At 41.9% G+C, this 27,293-nt stretch overlaps 1 protein-coding gene across 2 annotated transcripts in view; it reads left to right on the top strand.

The window, feature by feature from the left end:
- The window catches only part of C2CD3 (C2 domain containing 3 centriole elongation regulator), a 594,096-nt gene that overhangs the window by 121,974 nt on the left and 444,829 nt on the right, over nucleotides 1–27,293 (top strand). For both annotated transcript variants that reach the window (XM_069640138.1, XM_069640137.1), the window contains 3 exons: nucleotides 6,403–6,550; nucleotides 21,242–21,399; nucleotides 22,837–23,049. In XM_069640138.1, coding sequence (XP_069496239.1) covers nucleotides 6,403–6,550; nucleotides 21,242–21,399; nucleotides 22,837–23,049 — 519 coding nt within the window. The remainder of the gene's footprint in view (nucleotides 1–6,402; nucleotides 6,551–21,241; nucleotides 21,400–22,836; nucleotides 23,050–27,293) is intronic.

Below are 27,293 nucleotides of genomic sequence, written 5' to 3'. Positions count from 1 at the left end.
AACAGTCCCTGCATGGGATGCCTGCGGAGGTTCTGTATTCCGTTGGGGACTGTGAGAATCCTGAGGGTATTCTCACTACTACTCCCCTTGGATCCTCTATGCAGGTGGCCAGGGGAAAGTCCATCGCTATTGGATCCTGACCCTGGGGGTGGACAGGCGAGGGATGATCACCTGGGTGGAGGGTCCTTTTGGTTTTGGCGTGGGGTACCTTTAGGCGAGACATGGTATCCCCCTTATCCTAGTGACAACCTGTCTAACCCTCCCCCGACCTTTATGGGTTACTGTAGATCATCTCCTCTGTTTCCCCCACTTGGGGTACCTAATAGTACTGAGAAAAGGAAGAAACAACTGAGAGTAATGAACACCACGCACTCCCCCCACTTTAGTACTGAGACGAGGAAGAAGCAACTGAGAATAATGAACACCAGTCACTGTCACCACTTTGGTACTGGGACGTAGAAGATGCCTCCAAGGTATGAAGGTCAGGGATGTCCTTTTAATCAGTCGGGCAACATTGAATAATAGAATACACCTGCAGCCTACTGAAGAACCACAGGTGTATAAAAGAAGCTGTATATGGAGATATATATATATATATATATATATATATATATATATATATATATATATATATATATATATATATATATATATATATATATATATATAGAGAGAGAGAGAAAAAAAAAGAAAGACAAGCAGGAATCTTCGGAAGACTGGAGGCAGCCATAATGTGACGGGAGATGCAGAAGGGACACCTGCCGATATCCCGAAGCTGAGCAGAGCCTCCTGTGTGAAGTAGGAGCAAACGGCACGAGGCCTGTGCAAAGAGGACATCGAGTCCGACATCGCAGAGGGACTGGAGGTGCCTGCGCCTGCCGAGCCCCAGTCCCACAGCGAGTGGGGCTCGCAGAACCTGTAGCAGCAGCCAGAGCGAAGGAGAAAGACAGCAAGAGCCGCCGGAAGACAACGCCAACAACCGGTGCGTGCTCGGGAAATTACCCAGAGATGAAGGCGCTCCGGCAGACTCCAAAAGTAGTGAGCAGCGCTGAGAGAATTAATGATCCACTCATACGTGGAGCTGTAAAATTAAATGAACTGAAAGAAAGCACCAATCTGCTAATATTGAATAACAAACTGAAAGAAAGTAGCAAACCTGCTTACCTTGAACCACTCACTGAAAGAAATAGCAAACCAAGTCGAATTAAGGACTCTGACTGCAGAGTTGAAGTCAAGTCAGAGAAACTATTTGTTTTTTGAACTACTTTTGCGAAACTATTGGTTTATTGTATATCGAACTGTTAAAACCCCAAAACCGTGCTTAAAGGACTGTAACCTATATACTTGGAGGAAGCGAAGCATGAAGTAGAAGGGCAGGAAAACTATGGGATCCTGGTTGCGCGACCTGTGATGGGTGGACCGTGTGGTCTGAAAACTGTGTGCAGACCAGAGATCCCATATGTGTTGAAAAGGAAACCTACTCTTGTGTTAAAAGGAAAACTACTATTGGTACATTTAAAGCTTGGGGAAGGGAACACTGAGCTGTGAAGTATTGTTGGAACTTGCCTTAAAGTGGGAACCTCAAGATATTCCTTTTGTGGTAACTGTTGCATTGAACTTAGGGAAGGGAACCCTGAGACTGACTACAAGGAAACTGTATTGAACTTGGCGAAGGGAATGCTGATAAAGGTGTGGCACTATATTACCTTAAATTCAAGAGAAGGTAACTTGAATCCTGTGGTGAACTTGTTGTACTTGGCGGGAGAAAAGGAGCTGAACAATAAGCCCGAGCTGGAAATAGCTCAGAACTTTACTTTTGGAACACAGTTTAGTGTATGGTTGAAATCCTAAAACATTGTTTTGTCTTAGCTGTGTGGGCAAGCATAGGCTTTGGACACAGACAGCCTTTTCAGTTGAACTTACTAACACAAATTATCTTTAGTATCTTTAGGCACGGAAATCCCAACCTGGTATAGGGCAAGTTAGACTTTACATCATCCTGACATTTAAGTAAAGAAGGGTATTTTGTTATATTCTGTAGTTTGTCTCCTTCCATGATGCCAATCTCACAAATGGTGTTAGAAATGGGATACGGCTCAAACGATACAAGTTGGGGGACCCTTGGGTTTGAAAAGCTAAGTGCAGAGCATCGGACCCTTGAGTAGCCACAAAGGGCTCTATCAGGTTTAAAATCTGTAGTAGTAGGAATGAGATAATCCTTCCAGGTAAAAGAAGGTTGTTACCCACAGACTTGATATTGATTCTACTGCTGGATATTCACATCAGATTAGCCCCCAAGTCCGAGCTAGCCTGTAGGTTTGTGATTGATGTGCTGGTGGGAACGATAGATCCAGACTACAGAGGGGATGTTAAAGTATTGCTGCAAAACCACGGAAAAGACCCATGTCAAATCCATCCAGGGGGATAAGATTGCTCAAGGGGTTCTGGCGAAAGCAATGTTCCCCAGACTTATTGAAGAATCCGGGATGAAAAATACAGATAGGGGAACTCAAGGCTTTGGGGAGTCTGATGAGCCATATGGTGACCCTCCCAACTCTGTACACAGAAAACCTATAGCGGAAGAACCAGAGACCCTTCCCGTCTTAGCATTTTCCCAAAGAAATTACCCCTTGTTGGCAGAAGCTTTTCTACAAGTCGTATTGGAACCAGAGGGTCATGTGAAAGGAGGACCTTTTTTCTTTCTGAAACATGGTCTTCTCTATAAGGAAGATACCACTTCAAAGGGACTGGTAAAAACTAGTTGGTAGCCCCTAAAAGTCACAAGTGGGTTGTCTTAGAAAGAACCCATTCACATGTAACAGGAGGTCATCTAGACAGTCCAAGACTTGTACACATATAACAAGTCCATTTTACTGGCATGGAATCCACGCTGACCTTAATACCTTTGTCAAAGCGTTTGAGGTTTTTTAGATGGCTCTTGTTGTCTCCTGTTGAGTGATTGCTTATCCAATCTTAGATCTGATCCTGACGTTTTCTAAACCACAGCAGTATTGCCCATGCAATTGGGATTACTGATTCATAACACTCCAGGCTCAATAGACTGTCACTATGCTGGCTCTTTAATAAACCAAACAAAATGAGGTTGTCCCATATGCACAATTTTAGCACCGGGACTCTAAAAGTGAAAGTGGCCATTCTAAAAGTGAAATCTCACAAACTTGAACCGAAGATGTTTAATTTATTATTTGTTTAAAAAGAAACATAGATTATACATCTGAATCTAATTAAAACAAAGTGCTTTTCACATATGCAACACACATACAAAAATGTACAAAGGAACGCAAACAGTTAGAACAATTGGTCTGAATATAACTAAATTAAATTCATAGAAACCAGTGTATCACGTAACCTGTGTCAACTGGAAAAACACACCCATCCACCAGACTCTCAACCCCAAACACTCATATATCCCTCAATCATACTTCATCATAGTCATTCATATCAAAAGCAAACATGCTCGTAAGTCATAATATGTGAAATGAATAGACACAACAAATTGCTGGTATATATGTATCCAAGCTGGCGCCACACTTTTTCAGATTGTGCGCCAATACTTTAATCACCTGGCGTTATAATGACTTATTGCCCAGGGACATGATTTCCCCACAAAATATATATATATCACAAAGAATTCATCCTTCAAATACTACTGCCAACTTGAGTTGCACATACCAGGCCGCGCAATGACACAACACATACACGAAAGCACACCAGGGTCATCTTGCCAAGATGCCAGATGCTACCTCAATTAATCTGCTCAGTTCAAAGACATTTTCGTATATAATAACGGTTTTATGTTATTAGATCACCAGGTTTTTTTTCGCAGTTTTTTGCCAAAACCTTTCGGCTGAAAAAACTAATCGATTTTTTTTAAAGTATATATATTCGGGGGGTGCCCCCCCCAAACCCCCTTCCATATTATATAGTCCCTATGCTGTACACCCCCCTTCCACTTATATCCCCTTACCAACCCAAACCCCGTGAGTTTTTCGGCTGAAACATTTCGGCAAAACACTCCACAAAAAAGGCCTGGTGATGTAATATCGTCTTACCATAATAACAACCTGTACGTGCAAATATAACAATGTGGTATCTTCGTGTATGTGTTGTCATTGCAGGCATGGTACTTGTGTAAATAGATGTACATTGCCAGTCTTGGTGACCTTCGCGGCCCGAGTGCTTGTGGGGAGGTTGCCTCCGCCCATCAAATCTTCAGGAAGCACTTTTACAGGTTTGATTCCTGTGTATAGAGAATTAACAGAAATTGGTCATATCCAGTCCAAGATGGAACAAATGCGTGAATAGCGTTGTGTTGTTTTGTTTGTTTTTTTGACCTGTACAGTGGTCACGTTGCAATTGGAAATACAAATGTTCCATCCACCAGCTAACGGTTTCGCGCCTGCCCTGATGAAGGATGGGTGTTCCAATAAGAATCCTTTACACCTAAAGGCCGAAACTTGAGTGTCAGTAGTATTTGAAGGATGAATTCTTTGTGATGTATATTTTGTGGTGAAATTATGGTATACAGTGATTATAATGAAATGAGAATAACATTTATAACGAATAATAAATAACGTAAAAATAGCTGGGTGGGGTAATAAAGCTAGCAAAACTGGGGCTTTAGGAGGGGACCCCCCCAAATTTAAATAGATATAGAAATTCAATATTTTTTTGTTATTTGTAATTGGTTAAAACATTTATGGGTTATTTATTTCATTAGCTATTATCAAATGGAACCGAAATGATGTCCCTAGCGATAAATCATTAAAGGCCAGGTGATAAAAAGTATTGGTGCACAATCTGAAAAAGTGTGGCACCAGCTCCGATACATATATGCCAGCAATTTGTTGTCAATCTATTTACATATTATGATTTATGAGTTTATTGTTTACTTTTGGATAATAATTACTATTATGAAGAACAATTGAGGGACATATGATGAGTGGGGTTGAGAGTCTGGTGGATGAGTGTTTTTTTTTTTCACTTGACAAAGATTATGTAATTTACTGGTTTTTATTAATTTTATTTAGTTATATTCAGACCAATTGTTGTAACTGTTGCGTTCCTTTCTACATTTTTGTATTCGTGTTGCATTTGTCAAAAGCACTTTTCTATGTCTTAATTTGATTCTAATGTATCATTTGTTTTCTTGGGGTGCTCAGGGAAGGTCCCCACAATCAAGAGGGGTTTATGTTGCTCGTGCCATATTTGTGACTGGGGGTGCAGCGAACTGAGCGCAATGTTGCAATTTCATATGTATCCAGTGTAGTTAATTGTGAATGGGATATGTTACTTTAGAGTTACTTTTTTATTACATTTGATACTTATTATATTGCACACACGTAGAAAGATATAATGTAAAACCACAAAATGAAATTTAAATACGTTCCAGACATAATGTGCTATGGAGTGCCCAGAAGCAGGCAATGAGGACTTTTCATAATGACCATGCAAGAAAGGGGGCCTATCCTGAAGAACCCACTGTAAATAAAAGATAGTATTTATTAAACATTCATGGACATTGAAAAAACATACAAAGGTGATTTATGAATCTACATCTAGTGGGCTTTTTTTATAAACAGATTAAAACACGGCAGTCAGGGTTTGACTTTGAGAAACTGGTTCTGCAGAGTTTGAGAGGATGGGTAAATAAGTAACTACAACCTTAGCGATGGTCATCTCAGCTAAAGTAGCCGGCCATGGTTTTTATGGCCCGATAGTCTCTCAGAAAGCAGATGTAATCTCTTGAATGCATGGGAGCTTGACAGAGGGTTTTCGCTATTTGTTTTTGACCAGTAATAAACGTGGGGCGAAGCAATGCTCCAGGATAAAGTAATCGAAACCCAGGAGTTTCAGTTGTATTCTCAAGATGTACAGTGTGTGAGGAAATGGTGGTTATTTAGATTAGAATGTTCCAATGGAGCCAGTAAGCTGGGGCAGATGAGATGGCTATTGCTATTCATCTTTCCGCATATTGCCTCAAATATCTGTGAACCATGAGCAAACACAATTAAGGTTTAAGGGCTCAGGCCAGTTGTTACTAGTAATGAATTATGTATGCACACAAATGTTTACCTGTTTGATGATGTCATGACCTACCACAAGCAAATCGTAAAAGGAGGTGTGTTGTACACATGAGCTGAAGATGGTAGTTAAGGTAACGGCTACCAATGAGAATCTAGGGATTAGAGAAAGATGGGATTTCTTTGAAGAGGTTTTGTCCAGTCAAATGCAGGGGTGGATTGTAATAAATTATATGGGAGTGTTTTAACGGTTGCGCAATTGTATATAATGTTGTTTAACTTTAGGAAGATGATTCTATGATTCTATGCTAAGTCTTGACCTATTTGTGTTAAAACCACACCTTTGTTTGTTTCACAGTGTGGAGACATCACCTGTGCGGTACTGGGATGGCATGACCTCTCCTCCAGAATCCCTTTCTGCAGAGAGTGAAATCTTTGAGTACAGTGAACTGAATGATCCTCACTATGACGAGAGCCTTCTCGAACATCTCTTCTATTCAGCTCCAGTAAGTGTGTGTGTGTGTGTGTGTGTGTGTGTGTGTGTGTATAAAAATGAATGGCTGAGGAACAGGGGAAGGAGATATATTACAACATTATGTTGATGGAAGTGAAGGACATCAATTGCTTTGTGTCCAAGCAAGACAACATTCCGAGCCCTCTTGAGTACACATTTGAAGAGAAGAATTATTTACTCTTTGCCTTGACTCATGTGAAATACGAACTGTGACGAATCCGAGGGTGTCGTCCCAGCTTCCATAGGGGGAGCCCCTTTCCCTGGGGGTGGTGCTCAGTGGGATGATCTCTTGGGGAGGGATACCCACCTTGCTTGCAGGGAGGACATCACAGGCAGACACAGTATTCCCAACATCCAATCACCTCTTTCCCCCACCTTCCTCTAACCTAGTAGCCTCCCCTATGTATGTCTGTAAGGTTAATCATGAACCCCTTACTGGGATAAAGGAAAAGAAGGTTGATGTCATGGAAAACCCATTGACATACTGAGACGAGGAGGAGTGACAGAGGCATGTAGAGCACTTTGGGTGAGACTTCTAGAGTTTACAGACTTCCCATTGGCCAGAACCAAAGTGAAATAGAAGAGGAAATATCATACAGAGAGTCTAATCCTTCCGGGAGGAACCGCGAGAGCCAGCATGGTCCAGGAAATAGGATGAAGGCAAGCCGGGAAGCCAAGACTGGAGCGATAAAGTCCAGGGCAGGTGCACAGTGAAAGGACCGCTTGGCAAGCCAGGATTTCCCGAGGCCTAGAGAGCGTGTGAAGGAAAAGCTGTGCTGCCCAGAGAAAGATCACAACTGCAGAGCTGCTGCAGACAGAGAAAAGACCTAAAGAGTCAGGGAACCCTAATGGCTGGTTGCAGGTGCCAAGGAAGACACGGAATGATAGCAGACTGCAAGAAACTGTACACATGTTGCCAGGAAGATGCTGGGGCCCCAAGAAGGTGGTGGGGAGCCCAGTGAGGAGAGAGAAGCTGAGAATACAGAGTCTGGTACCCGAACCAAGGGATAGAAACGTTGGCACATCTTCGGTCACATGATAGTACTTGGCAGGGGAGTGAACAAAGTCTATCTAAGAGAAATCCAATCTAGAAAGGCGGGTCTGGGACTTGAACCCTTAAGAGAAAGAAAGGTCATCATTGTTTTTCATACTCGTGGCAGCACCAGGCAGGTTAGTGAACCTGGTCTGCCCAAACGAGTGAGATAATCTGGAAACTACGAAAAATCTGAGAGGCCAGGGGAAGGGAGACATTCCTTTTTTGAACAAAAAAGAGAGATAAAGGGGTATGTGTCACAGGCATACCCTTCACATAAAGGGGTTCTCCCTTCAAACATTTTTGACAATGTTGAAAGTTGCTTCACGCTGGTCATAAACCCACTAGCTTTACACTCTATTTTAATCCTATAGCCACTTTGGGCACAAGATTGATAAACTAGTGGACACTAATTAGTAGAAAAAATATATATATTTTATTTTATCAGTTACGCTCAAATTTTAAGAACATCATCGGTGTAGGCACTGAATTAGTAAATAGTCCTTCACCAAACATTTAAAACAAACAATTCATTGACAGAAACAAATGCAACGGCTGAAACCTCCATTTGGAAAGCTCATAGAAACAGATTCTAAAGTTGTTTTAGGCTTTACAGGGTGATGTGTTGTGTTGTTTCTCACATTCATTCAGACTTTGCTTCACACACCTCAGTTAGACTCATTTCATACATTCTCATATACCAACATTTATCACATTCTCATTCAACACGCAAATAGTGCCCAACATGTTTCTTCCCATTTCAGTTTTGACTATAATGATTGTTAGGGAATTCTTCAGGGGCTAATAAAGAAAGATCAAGCAGTTTGGCAAAAACGTTTCTGTCAATAGTGCAATCTAAAACAGAAATATTGATTGCTACAAACAATCTTATATTAACATTTTCAAATGAGATCTAAATGGTCTCTTCACTTTTTAGGGTTATTATTCCCCTTATCTTCCTTCCAGTTGGAAAAGGATCACCAACCACCTAGCGGGGAGCAACAAGAAAAAAATAGGCGCTTTAGTGGCCTATTATAGCTGCTCAACACTACAATCTGTCATAATTGATTAGTGGCAGTTGAAGATCAAACGCACAAACACCCATTATGTGGTTTTCAAGGGACATAGGAGTGCACGTGACGGTTAACTGTGGTTAGAGTGTATTCCCTCAACCCCTTTCTATGGGGTAAAGATGGGAAGATAAAAGAAAGGAAGGACAAAAGCTTTAGACCTTTTAATATCCCTTCTACACCTTGTGTGTAAGTGAAATCCAAATACATCAATCACTTTTGAATCTGGTCTTTTTCAAGTTTCTTGTTGTGGTGGAGTTAGCGGAAAAGCGGAGTCTACACACTCTATTGAGTAGAGTGGGTAGAAAGGTTTTTTGGGGCTACAAAAGAGAATAGTATATAGTCTCCCGTTATGAACTAGAGAGGAGTAGCTGTTAAAGCATACTTATTACATCAGCATCACTTACTTAGTCTCTGGTATTCATCTGAGCATTAGACGTTCCAAAAAGTCAGTGTAGCGCCAAGTTCAAAGAAATAGATCGCAGTTATCACATGACCGGTTCTTCCGTGTTGGATCTGCACTTGTGTGATCTCGTGTATTCTTTCTAGGATTTAAAAAGGACTAAATATTAGTCCAAACATTCTCCATCCGTGTGCGTTTAGAACCAATGCGGGCTTGCATGTCTTCTTACTAAACCTGCATCAGCACGTTGTATTACTAGGAAAAGCTTCTGCAGTAGTAAATCTTTCGGTGGCGTTTTCTAATGTCATTGCTAAGTCACAGCGCGTCAGCGTAAAACATGCATAAAGCATGTGTCTTAGTTGTTCTAACTGTTCGGCAGCTCATTGTTCTTACCGTTATGGGGCAACGTCCAAGCTCCGTGTTCTAGTTTCCTTCGCTCCTTCCGCGCTCGGTGCGTGAATGCTTCCGGGTTCGCCTCTAGTGACTAGAAGCGTATCCAGGCTTTTTATGACAGCATACCCAGTACGCACATGCGCAGAAGTGGTTTGAGATATGTAGATTGTCGTCGTCAATCATCCGATGCATTATGCCCATTATGCATTTGAAAGGAGAGAGCCATAGCTATCCAACCATGGTTTAAGAGCTTACAGATCACAAAAACGGAGCTCCACTGTTCAAACAGGATACTCCGCTTGGGAGGGAGAAGTGCAGTGGTAATTTGTCAGGTTTTTCACATGTTTCTGACTTTCTCGGAACAGGGTGCTCCAAATTCCTAGGTGTTCGCAATTTAGGACCCACAGATCGATTTTATACATTCACGCCTTTTTGTCATGTTATGAATGAAAAAGATTAGCTAATGCTCTTTTAGCAGAGCTCAGTTAATCAGACAAAGCACTCCGCTTAAGAAGCAGAGTTACATTAGTAGATTGTCGAGTTATTCACATGCTACAGGCTTTCTCGGGAAAAGGGACTCCAGACTACTAGATTTTAACAGTATTAGACCCACAGATCGATTTTTTCATTCAGGCCATTCATCATACTATTGGTAAGGAAGATTAGCTGCTGCTCTTTTTTCAAAAGGGTTCTTTTATCTTTATTATTATCCATACTTGATCTTTGTTTATACAGGACAGTCCAGCTAATTTCTTCTACTTTATGATTGTATTCCCACCTGTGTTCGACTAGAGGTGCATTCTGGGTTCTGTTTCTGATGCAGCTTTTATGTTCCCCTATTCGGATTTTGATTTTTCTATCCGTTTTACCAATGTACATTTTTCTGCAAGGGCACCATACTGCATATATGACCATCTTAGTATTACAATTGCTAAAGGTTTTTTGTTGCCATACTGTTGGTAAGCCAATATCTACTGCTGTGCTCTTGAATGTTGAAGAGAAGCACCGGCAATTGCTGCATGGTGTATGTCCCGTTAAATTTTGAAATCCCCATTTTTGCGGCAGTGTTGTTTGTGATGTCTGTTTTCCTACTAATATCATTTCTTGTCAAGATTTCTTTTACATTCCGGCTTCTTTTAAACACAATGATGGGTCTTGCGATAGGATGTTCGCAGTTTTCTAGAAGATGCCAGTTTTTGCCAATGATTTTTTAATTCCATTGGAAAGATGATTATAGGTGTTGGCAAAAACAAGTCGTTTGTTGGTTTCTTTCTGAGTGGGTTGTGTACGTTGTGTCTTATATTCTAACAAGGCCTCTCTGTTATTATTTTTGACCCGTTTCAAAGCACTCTGAGTGATTTTATTTGGATATCCCCTATCTTCAAGTTTATCTTTCATTTTCATTGCTTCAGCTTGAAAATCGGTTCTGTTGGTACTGTTCCTTTTAAGTCTTAGGAATTGTCCCAAAGGTAGATTATCGCGTACATGACGCGGATGAAAACTTGAGTAGTGTAACAAGTAGTTTCTGTCAGACGGTTTCTTATATGGTTTGACATACAATTTTTTTATGTTAGGTTCAACACTGATAGTAATGTCCAAAAAAACTAAGGATGTTGTACTATGTTGATGAGTGAATTTTAGAAAACTGTTTTGTAAGTCAATCCATTTATAGAAGCGTTCCAGTTCCTGTAGGCCTCCTGTCCAAATCATAAAAATGTTGTCTATATATCGACGCCATTTTCTGATGTAGCTAATGAACGGGTTTGAGTTATTCATGATGATGTTGATTTCGAACCCTTCCATGTAGAGATTGGCTACACTGGGCGCCAAAGTGACGCCCAAGGCGGTGCCTTGTATCTGTTTAAAAAACTCTCCATTAAAGTGGAAGTAACTCTCGACTAGGGCCATTTCTGCGCACCATAAAATGAATGATACTGGAGTGGTTGTCACGGTATGTTCTATTAGTAGTTTTTCTTCGAGTACTTCTAAAGACAGTTGTTGGGGGGATACTGGTATACAAGGCCACTACATCAAGGCCAACTAGAAGCTCCGTCTGAGGATCGAAGTCCAGATTTTCTACCTCTGATATAATCTGAGTTGTATCCTGTATAAATGAAGCCATCTTTTTCACCAAAGTTTGTAAAAAGGCATCTGCGAATTTAGAAAGTGGCTCCAAAACGGAATTCACCCCCGAGACGATTGGTCTACCCGGTGGATTGGTCATCGCCTTGTGGATTTTAGGCAAGATATAGAATTGCGGAATCTGGGGTTTATCTTTGATGAGAAAATCACATTCCTTCCGGCTGATCCACCCTCTCTCTTGCGCTTTTGTAACTTTAAGGGTGATCATCTTTAGTAATCGCGGGGTTGGATCATCTGTTAGTGTTTGGTAGCAGGTAAGATCTAATAATTGACGATAACATTCCCTTATGTAATCTGCCCGATTGAGGATCACTATAGCTCCTCCTTTGTCGGCCCTACGAATTATGATCTCATGATTACTAGAGAGTTGCTTGAGCGCAAGGGTTTCGTTATTACTGATGTTCTGAAAGGTTTTCTTACCTTTTAGTCTGTTGTTCTAGAGTTTTGATCTCTTTTAGTACTCTTTTTTGGAATACCTAGGCTTCTGGACACTGGGCTGCTATCGGTACGCAGAAGGTTAATTTATTACTCAAACCTGAGTCCGAGGCTTCTTGTTCATACGCTTTATCCTCAAAAATTGATATAGGTGGATCTTTCTCATGAAATGGTTAAATTCCTGCCGGAAGGTAAACGGGCTATGGTGATTCGTAGGGACGAAACCCATTCCTTTCTCCAGCAATTGCATTTCTTGTTCTGTTGGTTGATAGTCAGAAAGGTTCACCACAAGGCTGCCATGCTTCGGGTGACCCGAGGTTCCAGATCCCATGTCTCCGCTCCTTTCTCTAAACAATGTTGTTGTTGAGCATTTTGTCTACCACTTTGGTTACCTCCTCCCCTGTTATTGCCTCTTCGGCCTCAGAGGAGACATTCCCCCATCAGTTGTTGAACTGTATGAGAAACGTCAGAAAGTTTAGTGGGAGTGTGCCCTGCGGACCAGAGGGGAGGGAGTCATCCCCTGGTCATAAAGAAGATTGAAGAAACCGACACCTGAACCAGAAGGGAAAAGAAGGCCTTATTCCTGGAAAGAAATTTAAAGGACTACCATAGTGAGGATAACTATGGTCAGTCAGGAACACTGAATGTTTTCCTGAACTGTGGGTTTTGAGAACTCTTTGAACTGGATATTTTCTTCGAAGCAAGAGTGCAACTTGGGGAATTAGAGGCATTCCCTCGGATATAGCCACTATCTTAAACTCTTGGAGATCTACCATGTCTTTAGTTTAGTTATTAGCATAAAGGCAGGAAAACCGTTTTGACGCAGGACTGTGACTGTTTGTTTGGACATTGTGAGAGACTCTGTAGTATCTTTGGTTGAGGCACAGAAACCCCTCTTGGAGATAACGCAAGATAGGGTTTTCTTTTCATTTTAAACTTTAATAAAAGTCTTTGCCAATCACCATGTCACTGTTGTGTCAGACTCGTACTTCTGCACCCTTACATAAGCATAGTATTTCCTATTAATCACATTTTGGAAAACAGTCCCTTTTTATCAAGATGATACAATTGTTTTTTTGTTTTTTTTGCGTCCGAATAACTAGCTTTCTTTTTCCTCCAGATTTAGTTTGTGCAGCAAACATCTGCCCATCACTTGCTTCTCCAATTTTATATACCCATGTCTGCTTTTAAGATATTCTGTTTCTAGGTAGTATTTCAGGCAACATTTTATTCCTGAAATGTCTGTGGGATTCTAACATAAAACTGAAATTATGTTAGTCGTTTGTTCAATTCAACTGCAAAAACTAAATTCCTTAATGCTGAAATTACATTATCAGGCAATATTATCAGAACTCGGGTGAACGTGAATCCTCAAGGGATGCTTCTTGACTCTACCTTAGCAATGATTCCACATACTAATCTGGTTATTAGCTCCTGTGATTACTAATTCATTGATGGTTCTTAGACAATTTAAACCATTGTTGTCCACAGAACACTGTGCTCATCTGGCTCGTTTGATAATAAGAGTCAAGTTAGATTATTGTAATGCATTTATATGCTGCAGTTGCTGATTTGCAAATTCGCCAATATGAAGCGACTCGTACTGTTACCAACTCCCTTAGAGATGCTCACGTTTTGCCTACCCTTGGCATGTTCCACTGGATCCCTATTAAATTTAGAATTGCTTTTTGAACTTCTCATAAAAGTACATAGAGCCATTTTTGGCTCCGCTCCTAAGCAAAGATTAAAACTGCATACTTATCACCCTTAAAGGTTAGTTACCAGATACACTATCTCTATAAACCAGTTAAAAAATCTGGAGCACTTGGCAAACCTTGTACGGTTATTGCAGTCAAACTATGGCCCTCCTTACCTTTTAAATATCCATTGAGTTAAGTATTCTGCTTTTTGAAGAAGAGTGAAAACAGTTCTTTTTTAGGTGTCCCACCTATCCAGAAATAAATCTATAACCCGGTTTCTGCAAGGCAATTTTTTTTTGGTCGAGCGCTGTGATACCTCCACGTCATAGACAAATATGAATCTAGTTTTAAGTGCATATGGTAAGTTGAAGCACAGAATTCAGTATTGCAACATCACACAGTAGTGGAGAAAGGAACTGTGAAGTACCCTAGCCATAATACAGTGAGCTGTTACACTATGCACCTTTGTGTATGCAAATATTGACTATGCCACTGTTGGCTCAGGCTTAACAGTCACGGAGTGTGACTCGGTGTACAACGTATAGCAAGACCAAGGCAAATGTACATGATTTCCCCAGCACTCTTTTGAGTTTCTCTTGCATCCAACATTACATTGCATACTAATCCAAAGTTCTCCTAGCCTCCTTGAAAACACCACCCAATCATCACTACACTTTAGGACATCTGCCACATTGTGTTTGCATAAATATGGTCCACCTAACAGGACTGGCATTCACCCATGCCATCTCAAAACATTTGTCCCTCACTGCATTGCTCCCCTTTCCTCTGTGTTTGAATCATATGGCTCTTTGTGGTTTCATCAACCACACTTCCCCCATCAACCTTAAGTATGACTCCTGTTGGTTGTAAGTTTTTATATTCTCTTTTTAATGAGCGCCCCCCTTCTCCACACCATATTCAACCCTCCTCCCTCCGCATACTCCTCCTAAACATAAACATACATATATATGACCAGCAGGAGTCAAAATAAGTCAATGAGGTAAGCGTGGTTGACAAAACCACAGATTTCTGTAGCATCCATTTCCCACTGAATTCGGAGATTCAGCTCAGAAGCAGGGCTTCACTGGGCAAACCAACGGCCCAGGAGTTGCAGCAGGCAATTCTCTTCAAAGTTCTTCCTCGGATTCCTTTGTCCATTGGTCGACTCTGCCTTCCAAGCCAAAACGCCTCGCCTTTTATGCAGGTTTCTCCCATTAATTCCAGCCTAGCTGTCAATCATACAGTAGGGTGGCTGTCCTTGCCGGACAGCCAGCCGGCCAATCACCTCTGGGTGCATTCCTGTAACCAAGGGGATTAAGCACAGGGAGTTTCGGGCACCTCCCTCACTTCCTGCCCCTGTCAGACATACTGGAGCCAGAGGCTGGCTTCACTCGTGAATCCCGCCAAAGACGAAACAAACAAAGGGACCAAACCTGGTTTGGCGTGCAGAGTAAATCTCAAGAAGGACTATTCCAGCAAGAAATGGCGAAAAAAGAAGACCAGGCCATTTTGACAAAATGGGCAGCCAATGGTGCCTTACTGCAGCTGCGAAGGCAGCCCGCGGTAAAAAACACACAATGGTAGTTCGCATGTAAACCACTGCCACCAGACAATAATTGTAGAAAGGGTAACAAAAAATGTTAAATGAGAAACTAGACAACGGTGATACTAAGTAACCCCTCCAGCACCCTATTGTTAGATAGTGTGTGCTGGTCTAGAAAGTTACAAATGTAAGCAAAGTCAGTTTCACTTCACTGTTCTTGGAAGCAGTAGTTTATCCAAGAGAAGGTATTTAAACCTTTGGGAAATCTAAGAGACTTCACTGTGCCCCTACACTGAAAGTGCAGTGTGCCACAATGTAAAAAGATGCCTGTGGAGTTTCACACTCCAAAACCAAAAGCAGAGTCCAAATCACAGAAAAATACATGAGAGAGTAGGAAAAAGTTCTCACTCTATCCAGGTTAAATTGTAAAGTCCTAAAATCCAACAAAAGTGCTCAGGGTCTCTAAGGTAGAGGGGAATTAGCACATTTCTGAGAATTCTCCCGAGCAAACGCCGCCAAACTTTTTAAAATCTGCAAGGAGCTGGCCAATCCTTCTGCAGTCTCCACCTATCCTGTTCCCTCCTGAAGTCTTGCTTCTCACTTCACCACTAAAACTCAGGACATCTTGTCCTCGCTCTCCTCTTCCTCTCCCTCTACCTATTTCAGCCGCCTCTGGTCGCCTCTCTCTCTCCTCCTCCGTTCTCCTCTTTCTCTCGGACAACACCTGGCGATGTTTCTAGACAAGTCCGATCTATGAAAGTGTCGTCCAAACAGGTGCTCCCTTGCTCCTCCAGAACCATCAAGGACCAAATTGACACCCTCGCCCCAGCCTTGGCTGATTTCTGCAATCACTCCTTAGCCACGTGATCTTTCCCCTCTCTCCTCAAGCACTCTCTTGTGCACCCCCTCCTTAAAAAGCCTTCTGCTGATCCTACCTGTCTGGCAAACTATCAGCCGATCTCTATCACTCCTTTCCTGGGCAAACTCTTGAAAAGCTGGCCATCTCCCTGCTTACTCTCCATTCTGAATCTGTTGGTTGTCTCCATGGTCATCAGTCTGGCTTCAGAGCAGCCAGAAGCATGGAAACTGCTCTCCTGAATACCCGTGAAGATCTGCTCTCTAATCTTGACTGCAGCCTTCCTTCTGTCCTCATCCTCCTAGACCTTTCCTCTGCTTTTGACATGGTCAATCAGGCCATCCTGATCAATCTACTCCATCAGAACCTGGGCATCATGTATCAGGCTCTGCAGTGGTTGACCTCCTTCCGCCTGGACCGGGTCTAACTTGGGTCCTTTCTCTCCACCACCTCTCTCTCCACATGTGGTGTTCCCCAGGGCTCTATCCTCTTACCCTGGCTCTTCAATGTCTACTTGGCCCCTTTAGCCCATCTGATGCTCTACCTTCTCCTCTAAATTTCAGTGTTCTGCAGTGGACACTGTGCTCTCTTTCAGGCTCCCCTCAGCCTCCTCTCCTCTCTCACTCATTCCTGACTGTCTATCCGTGATTGATGTGCCTCCAACAATCTCTGCCTTAATGCTAGTAAGACGGAGGTCCTTCTCATTGGGACCCCTGCTTCCGCTGTACCTCTGTTACTCTGGCCACCCTCCGTGTGCCCTCATCCTTTGTCTTCCTGTGAGGCAAAAAACCTTGGTGTCATCTTTGACTCCACTCTCTCCTTCCCTCCTAACATCACAGACCTTGCCAAGAAGGCCCACTACCAGCTGCACCTGTATTCTTCCTTTTCTCACTTTTCCCCCGGAAGCGCACTGTCTCCAGAGCCCTGGTTCTCTCTAGGCTAGACTGCTGCAACAGTCTCTTTTTCAAAGTGCCTTCCTCTACTCTCCGCCCTTTGCAACTAATCCAGAACAGGACTGCAAGACTTATCCTTTGCCTCAAGCCCAGGGACTGTATCTCTCCAGTCCTGAAAACTCTCCACTGGCTCCTGGTGCCTGCAAGGATCAAGTTGAAGACCCTCTGTTTCATCCACAAGGTCTTCTGGGGCCGGTGCCCGCCCTACATCCAACTGTCTTCTAAAATACCTTCCTGCTCAAGCCTTTCGCTCGGCTACCTCAAACTCTGAGGGTCAGGCACTTCACCAGGCAGAGAGAGGAGGGCTAGATCTCTCTCCTCTGCAGGTGCCTCCCTCTGGAATGGCCTCCCTGCCACTTTCAAACTTGAGCCGGACCACCTAAAGTTCGGGAAGCAGCTCAAGACCTTCCTTTTCTCCTCTGCTTTTTCTCTCTCCCTCCCCTGCTGACATACCTGTCGTCTGCACTGACTGATTGCTTGCTACCCGCAGAGTCTCACTGGGTACCAGGCTTTTCCAAGAGTAGTCTCCCGTGCACTTAGGGGGCTGTAACTGTAACCTCTACTATCCCCTGCCTCCTTGCACTACCCAAAGCCTCGCTGCCCTGGCTGCACTTACTCAGAGCAAGGCTGCCCTGATTGCACTCCTCCTCCCTGCCACTCCCCCCTCCATTCCCCTTACACTTTGCATTGTCGCACTTGCACAATCTTAATGACGGAAGGCCTAGTAAGATTGTTTGTAGTGCCCTTCCTCTGTCTTCTTACATATATCATATCATACACTTGCAGCCCCTTGACAGGCTGCAGGTGTGGATAACCAATCAGCCCTGCCCGACCACAATTAATGGGGCATGCCTGACCTTTACTGCTCTTAACGGGCATCTCCCTCGACCTTGTACCAGAGTGGTAGTAGAGCATAGTCTTCATTGCTGTTAGTTGCCTCTTCTTTGTCCCAGTACTGTCAATTGTCAATGGTGGAGAAATGAGGGGAGTTGGCTTATAACAGCCAAGGAATGTTGGGGAGGGGTTGGTTGCCACTAGGAAAAGGGGATACCATGTCTCGCCCTGGCAGAGGTTCCAAGGGGTCTGGGAGTGAGAATACCCTCAAGTTTCTCACAGTGGATGACATTATGATGTGTGTATCAAAATTGTGAGGAACAAGGATACACTGTACTGAACGAACGATGCCCATCAGTTTCCGATGGCCACGTTGCCAATACGGTAGAGAAAGTAAGAATATCATACTGAAAGAGAGGGAATCGGAAATAACAAATTCGACATAAGAAGTGGGTTGGCGCTGAACATCTTGGCAGGAGAAAGAGGGAGGGGACAGAGAGAACATCATTGTGTGGATGGAAGAGATGACAGAAGAACACCAAGGTGGGAGACGGGGAAAGTAGAAGGGTTAGGAAAACATGGCCCTGAATGGGAGAGCCATGATGGCAGAGGGTAGCATATAGGGAGAGAACAATTCGAGAGAAATACCAGATGAAGATAATGGTTGAATTATATGTTTTGTTTCAAAGCTAAAAATTATAAATTTGAGTTTTTACAATTAGTAAGCCTAACTTATTACTTTAAGAAGAATGTGTTATTTATTTGATCTTTAAGCAAAGATCCAAGTATAGGATTAGTGTGCACAAATAAATAGCCTGCCAAAGTCTGTGGCAATTGGAATTGTGTACCTTTTGCTACAGTTTCCATCATAGCATGATAGAAAACAATCTCATACACTAGTGTCCACACGTCTCCTTTTCTGCTAAGTATTCCCTCTTCATGTAAGTCTTCCATTTCACAACATAGTCTTGAAGCCAACGTATTGCATCGCTTCCACTGACACTGAAAGAATGGTAGACTGAACCAGACAATGGATGATAGTGTAAACGCATAGTAATGTCTTTTTCACACGACAAGTATCTCATGGACCTCACTTAGAACTCCTTCGCCATCTGTATGAATGTATGAATGCATTTGGTGTTGGGCAATCAATGAGAATCGTGGTGACCCTTTTCAAACTGGATTTGTTGCAGGTCTCGGTACTGCTATTAACATCACAACACTTAATACGATCAAAGAACTCTATGCAACTAAAAAACAACCTCTCTACCTAGCTTATGTGGATTTTCGATTTGCATTTGACTTAGTGGATCGATACTTACTCATTCAAAAACTAATAAAATTTGGCGTCCTATGTCTCTTGTAGCAATAATAAATTTACTCTATTCAAACACTTCTATGCAGGTGAAATTGAATTTAGATGGTCTATTATCTGAAGTAATTCACACCGAGCATGGTTTGAAACAAGGTTGCATACTTGCACCTACCGTATTCAATTTGTTTATACTTGATATAGGAATCAAATTCATGGAGGTGCTGCATGACGCACCGAAACTTGGAAACCAGACCATTGCATGGCTCTTGTATGCAGACGATCTCGTGCTTCTATCACAGACACCGATTGGTCTGCAGAATTTGCTTAGCAAATTAGATCAATATGTTGATAGAAATCATTTAACCCTAAATCTGGAGAAAACCCAGATTATGCAGTTGGGAAAAAGTAAAATGAAGCAAATGAAACATTATGACTGGTTTCTGAAAAATCAAAAACTGATGATAGTTAATGAATATAAATATCTTGGTGTGACATTCAATAATTCCATGATAAACCTCAACTAATTAACATAACTGACAAATTGATTACATTAATCTCGCAAGCAAAGATTCTTCAGCACAAGTATGGCAAATTTTCATGTGCACATACTCTAATATTTTTTCAGCAAAAGGTTATTCCTATTATCACATATGGGGCTGAGGCATGGCTTCCTCAAAAACCATGCTACTGGAATAAAATAGAAGCCAAGTTTTGGAAAAGAGTAATGAATCTTCCCAACTCAGTTCCAACAGATCTTCTTCGCTTTGAGCTCAGAAATCTATCGTTACACATACAAGTATCATGGAAGAGATGTCTTTTTTGAAAAATGTGTATTGGGTCTATCTAATAACTTGCTCACAGTACTGGCAAATTATCTAATGCGATCTGATCATTCATTTCCTGTAAAATGGAGAGATGCTGTATTTACGGATATGACTGAAGCAAGTATCTCGCTAGATCTCTTGCTCAATAACCCCACAAAAGCTAAACTTAAATTATATCAATCAGACTGGCATTGCACGCAACAAAACTATATTAAACTAAAAGACTTTGATAGAGCACTCTTCGGACACAAGAAATTTAGGCAGGCTGCTGATTATTTACTGAAATGTCCCTCAAACTATTTAAGAAATCAGATACTAAGGTTTCGTTTAAATCTATGGTCCACAAATCAAATACTATTGAGAAGAGGGCTTATTCAGGAGGAAAATTCACATTGCCGATTTTGCAAAACAAGAGATATTAAAGAAACATTGCGACATCTCTTAATTGAGTGTGTTGCTTTGGAAAAACAGAGGGAAGTTGTTATTATCAAACTAACATTCTTCCATTATACAACTCGGACAAATGATGAATTGTGGCATGAGCTATTTGCCACTCCGAAAATCTCTGTAAGAATAGGAACCATACAGTTTTTAAATATAGTACTCTCCAACAAGTGCAGTGAGAATTAGACTGATGGAATGCCCACTTTCAATCTCCATTATGGGGATGTAAAAAAGTACAAGCTCCAATAAGATATAAGGCACTATGTGTGGGTTTATTGTTTTTTAGCAAAGAAATGGGTGTGATAAACATCCCAAGAAATTCTGTTGTAATGTTTGTAATATTTATTAATTGTTGTAATAATTTGATGCTGTGCATTCATGATATAATTATTGCCATATTATGAATTGAACATGATGACTGTCATATATTTTACTATTTGTTGTGGATTTAAATCTTGTGTTTTTTTGTAAGTTTTGTTTTGAAAGGTTAATTTATTAGCCAACCAAAATAAAAATAAAAAAAATTAAAAAATATGGTGTTTGTGCCTTTGGAAATGATTTCAGTTCAATAATTACTACTGTTAATTAAACTGTTTATTTTGCATTTAATAGTTGATATACAGAAGCAATTGCTTGTCTAAAAACATTCTGACTCTATTGTATTATTCAGTATTGACTGTTGCAGATGTATGTACCGAATCATGGACTACATCACTTTTTGTTTAAACACTCATCTAGAAGTCGGACAGCAGCCTCAGTGCCCTTAGTGAAGGCGATGGCACCAAATCAAGCAGAAAAGCACTGAAGAAAAGATCGATGCGGGGAAGCCCTGTAGTCCTTCATAAATCACAAAGAGTTCATGAATTCAAGGAAAAGCCAGCAGATGGAGACAACGGGTAAATGGAATGACAACTTTGTGGTCAAACAAAGCATGATTGTTAATTTTTAAAACAAAAAGTTGAACACTAGTCCCCTCTTATGTTGCGTTAGTACTGGGGCAGGTGTGAGATGCTGTCACATGCTTGCTATTCTCATAGTACCTGCTTTTACTCTCAGTGGGGAAGCATTGGTAGGTACTAAGCGGCTTCGGGCTCGAGCTACATAAATGCCATTTGTAGGGTTAACTGTCCATTTATTTTTGTATGCCTTTTACAAAAAAAGGTGGAGTAGTGTAATTGATTTGAGTAAGTTGTCTTCTGCAAACAAAATTGGGACAGATTCCTGCATTGCAAGGGAGAAAAACAATGGGGATACCACGGACAATCCTTATGGTATTGCTCTCCAGGTGATGCAGTGGGGGAGGGATTGAAACACTTGGATTCCATGACAGTACTAAAAAGCAACACATGGTGGGACTGAAAAAATCAAAATGTTTTTACAGGAGCAGGGGATAATGGTGAAAGGGGGCAAATAACAATGTCAGAAATGTGCAGAAATAGACACTTGTTCAGTTTGGCTGCCCCTTTCAGTGATTGGCAAGAATGCCCTGCCTTTTCTACGTTTTTTAAGACTTTTTTTAATGTGTTTGAGTGAATTAACAGAAGTCTGAAGGGACAGCATACTAGCAAGAGGCCTAAGATTGTAAATGGACAGGCCATGAGACTGGGCAAAATACAATACTTCAAAGCACCCACAAAGGGTAGATCAAAAGAATAAGAATCAACCAGAAATGGGGCTCATTGTTTATCCTCTGTCATTTGACTTGTTTAAGCTATAGTAGAATCTTAGGGCTTAAGATGCCTCAAGGTTCCTTTGATTCACATAACCATTTCTGTTGCAGATCCCTGGAATTCTCAGGAATTCATGGGTTTGCTTGAACCTAACTGCCTTTAGTTGGGCACTAGGTGGGTACACAGAGGTGTATGCAGCACTCGGGGAGCAGGCCAGGAGGAACAATGAAAGAGTACAGCGTTGGGACCATCTCTCCTACACCTTAGAGCACTCTGCACTTGCTCCAAGCTGGCCCCTCACCACCACACACACTTCATGTCTCTTCAAAGCCGCTATTGAGAGCAAGTGGAGGGAGGGATAAAGAAAGATGGGGTGAGTAGAGGAGGGGAACCTGGTAAAGAAGGCACATAGCAAGATCATGGAAGAGTGGAATGATGGAGTCTGGCTCTTAGGAACCTGCAGAAGAGAAATGTCTTCAGTTTCCTTCAGATGGTAAGAATTAAGATGTGTATTCTGACATCAGGGAAGAGTGTTCCATACGGTGGGTAAAAGCCATATAAAGATTGCTGCAAGACTGAGAAATTTTTAAAGTTGTGTTTTTTCATGCATTCATTTGACATAGATGCAAGAATGTTCTCATTGGTGTTTGTTGGTTTCCCTAGTAGGCATTTGTCAATGCTTGAAAATCGACCGGAGGATGATGAGAAAGCAGAAGCCATCAGTTTGACAGTGGATAGACTGGCACTGCTGGGGCGAATACGTTTAGCTAGAGTCATAGTCGAGTCTTTAAAGATTCCTCCTGAGAGCAACAGTACTACTCCAAGCAAAAAAAAGCAGCTGGGAAAACCGCCACGACCTGCAGCATCTGTAAAACGGTAATGCTAGCTCCACAACTGTATTGCTAACTCAAATAATGTGCACAGATTGAGACTTCTAACTTAAAGCAAGTATATAATGTGCATCTAATTTAAGGCCAGCTTGTAATTTCCATCTGATCGTGTAGTGAATTTTTGGTTACCGGGTAAGTGTATAATAGTTAGTGTTTGAGAGGATGCCGCTCTCCCCAAGGTTGGCTTTCATCTGAGATCAGAGGCAAGTATGATACTGAAAGTCCCATCTTCGAGATTCTAGAATGGCTGGCAGTGGAGTAGCAGCTTAACTCAACTGCTCTGGACCTCTCCCTGAAGCTATTTATATTGAAATTATAATGAGCTCCAAGAAAAAGATTGGGGAAGCAGAAAACCCAGCCTCCAAGAAATCTAAACAAATCCCTGAGATGGAAGAAACCCCTAGCCTTGGAGATGTCTACAATACCATTCTGAAGGTGGCCCAGGATGTCAGTGATATTAAACTGACAATGGCTGAACTCAATCTGAAAACCGGTCAGCTGGATGGCAGAGTCACTTAACTAGAAAAATCCTCTTCAACTATGAGCACTGAGATTGCTGGCAGCTTCCAGGCATACAAGACCCTACAATCTGACTTGAAGTCTGAAAGGGAACAACGCTTGGATTTGGAGATGAGAATCAGAGCAAGAAACATCAGACTGGTTGGTGTAGAGGAATCTGAAGGAGATGAAGTGGGCCTGTCATCCCTAGTCTTACAGATTTTTAAAAACAGTTTCCAGTGCTCTGCAATCAGGATTGAAGACATAGATAATACCTTTCGGATTGGTAAACATCAGGGGAACAGAGCTCGACATATTATGGTCACCTTTTTACATATGAGATCTAGGGAATGTTTAATGAAAGCTGCCAGACAGGCTGGGAAAGCCTTATACAAAGGTAGATCTGTTTATGTCTATCCTGATTATCCTAAAGAGATCCTGCTTAGAAGAAGATCTTTCCGGAGTGCTAAAGAATTGGCTAGTCAACTAACTTTAAAAGCCTTTCTTAGCAGAAGTAATGTTCTTACTGTTGTGTTTCCTGATGGGGACCGAAACACATCTGATCCTGCATTGGCTTTAGATTGGTTGGAAAAATACAAGAGGGGTCTTCTAGCACCTCCCATGAACAGTGAGTGACATTGTTGGTGTCCCCCCGCCCCACCATGTTTTGTATATTTTTTTTTATTTTTAACAATGTTATTATTAATATTCGCCTTTTAAAATGGCGCCGCCGGATTTTGGCAGTTCGTATTATTTGAAATTAGTGTGGAACCCCCCACTGTACCATTCGATGGAATTGTACGTCTTCAATCCCGGCTCACAGTGTTTTTGGATGTGAGGAAAGGACCATTCAACTTGGCGTGAGACGTGTGTGTGTATACGTCATCACGGCCATTGAATGCGGAAATGCGGAACCAGCCACGGACGTCAAGAGTGGATGCGTGCGCGGTCGGGCTCCGACAGTGCCCTTCTTGCCTTGGTTTCTCGTAGAAGGGGCCGGATAGATTCTCCCGATTCCCCTTGGATGGCCGTGCCCGGACTATCCAGTGGCGCTCGCACCCGGGCGTGGCTGGGAACACAGAGAGCGGCATCTTCGCCTTCGGCTCAAGGTATGTGCTGTCCAGGTGGGGTTCAGAGCCGTCGGGACCGTCTCCCTTGTGTTGGAAGCTGCGGATGTCCTGGGAGCACTCTGGGCTGTGCAGGTTCTCCTTGCAGCTCAATACCACGGGGGGTCATGGTATACACAAGCCTTCAATGGCAAACTGGCCCTTTGCTACATTGCCGACCGGCCTCCCTTCAGTGCAGCCGTCCTACAAGCATACAGACATCTGCTCCTCCCGTGGTTTGTGTTGAGATATTTTGTTTCATGGCGGAGACTGCGGCAGCGCCCAGGATGCTGTTCTCCTTTTACTCCGCTGCGGTCACATTGGCACGCCTTCACAGATTACGAAGTTGGGGAGTTAAAACGTTAGTCTTATTTTAATTTTAGCAATCTTCATTCCATCGCTGGCCTTGTGACCACAAAGGATCTGGTCTCCCAAGGGAACTATGGAACAGACTTATGGTCAAGATTAGCTGATTTCAGTATAGGTGCTCAATTTCTTTGGCTAGATTAATCACCTGAAGGCACTCTCTTTCTGTGCTATCCTTCATGTAGTGAATGTGATATACATATGTTCCCTTACCCTTCTCCTTTTAAATTCTATTGGGATGTTGCAATTTGAACGATGTTTTGCATCATAGTGATGGCGTAGCCTGATGTTCTGCTATTGATGTTCCATGTCATTGTTTAGATATTCATGAATGGTATGATCTCAGTGCTCTTACATAGTATATATATTTATACATTTGAAGTTACCTTTTCTAACTTTACTGGTTTTTGCACGGTTCTTTCGATGTTAGTGGATAGGTGCAATTTGGTGTGGGGTGGGGTCGGTTTTTAAGTAGTGTTTGTTTACTATAATTTTTTGTGTTTTTTAATGTGACTCTTGATGGTGGGGTTTCTTCTTGGGGGGATGACGGGGGTTCGGGTTGTTCATTCATTACCAAATGTTGTTCTCTTTATTGGCAGGGTTTTCTGACCACATAGTTGTCTTTTATCACATCATAGGGAGGGGTCCTGGGGATGGTTCTCAATGTTTTTCAATTTTCTTTTTGGGCTGAATAGACTTCATTGCCTGGTCCGTTCTTTTTATTTTCTGCTTATTGTTTGTCATTTTTTTTTGTGTGTTCCTTTTCATTTTGACTTTTTTGATATTTGTAGTGTAATAATGACTTCCCACTCAGGTGGGACTTCGGATGACCTACGCATTATATCCTGGAATGTGAATGGGATCAATAACCTGCTCAAGAAAAAGAAAGTGTTTCAAATGATGCAGGACATGCATGCAGACATCTGTTTTTTACAGGAGACTCATATATTGGAGGATGAAATATCTGGTTTGGAGAGGGAATGGGTTGGTGTAGCTGTTGGCTCTTCTTTTACTTCCAGATCAAGGGGGGTGGTCATTTTGTTTCGAAAAAAATTGCCTATAAAAGTTATACGCAAAATTGCTGATCAAGAAGGTCGAATGGTTGCGTTGTTGATCGAGATTCAAGGGGAATTATTAACTCTCTGCAATGTGTATGCTCCTACTGTGGATGATGGGTCCTTTTTCAGAATGGTGGCACAGACTATTTGAGAGTTGAATAATACTAATGTTCTGCTTGGTGGTGATTTTAATACTGTGATTGATCCAAAATTGGATAGAAGTCAGAACGGCCGTGTTCTTCGTTGTGATTATCATCACCGGGCACTTAGGCTGCTTTTAGAGGAACATGGTTTGAAGGACATATGGCGTCTTGAGCATCTGGACAAGAGGCAATACAGTTTTTATTCCAGTGCACATACAGTGTTTTCTAGACTGGACATGTTTTTCACTGGTGGGACAGTTTCGGACAGTTGGGTTTCTTCCGATATTGGTAACATTGTACTGAGTGATCATGCCCCTGTTATGTTGCAATTGAGACTTAAATTTCAGTGTAAAAGAAGCTTCTCATGGAAAATGAACACCTCTATTCTATTAGATGATGATATTTTGAATAAGATAGTTACTGAAGCTGATTATTTTGTTAAGGAGAATCGATCTGAAGAGGTCAGTGTGGCAAATACATGGGAGGCCTTTAAATGCTGTATGCGTGGTGTGTGTTTAGGGCTGTCTAGTGGTAAACGGAAGAGAGAAGAAGGTAAGAGGCGTGAGCTTGACTTACGTATTGGTGAAATTTCTCGGGATCTGATGTTCGATCCAACAGATTCATTGAAACTTTCTGAATTGAAAAAGCTCAAAAAAGAAATGGAAGATTTTTTGACAATGAGGTCCGAGCGTAGTTTGTTCTACTCTCGGTGTACATATTTTGAGAAAGGAGAGCGTTGTGATAGATGGTTGGCATACCGGCTGCGGAAAAGGATCTCAGAATCGGCTATTGCTTCTATGATTGACAAGGAGGGTAGGATCACTTTTGATCCAATTAGAATTAACTCAATCTTCCGCGATTTTTATGAGAATCTGTATGGTGATGAAGCTGGTATTACAGGTAGAGGAGAGTGCTTTTTTGGTAATTTGAATGTGCCCAGGATCCAGAATGCTGAACGTGATGGTCTTGGTGAAATGATAACTATTGAGGAGATTAAAGGCGCAATTTCCGGGCTGAATGTAGGTAAATCCCCGGGGCCGGATGGCCTTCCATGTGAAT

This window comes from Ambystoma mexicanum, chromosome 7q, assembly GCF_040938575.1.
Source record: "Ambystoma mexicanum isolate Mex_15411 chromosome 7q, UKY_AmexF1_1, whole genome shotgun sequence".
NCBI lineage: Eukaryota > Metazoa > Chordata > Amphibia > Caudata > Ambystomatidae > Ambystoma > Ambystoma mexicanum.
This window is presented reverse-complemented; position numbering and strand designations above follow the sequence as displayed.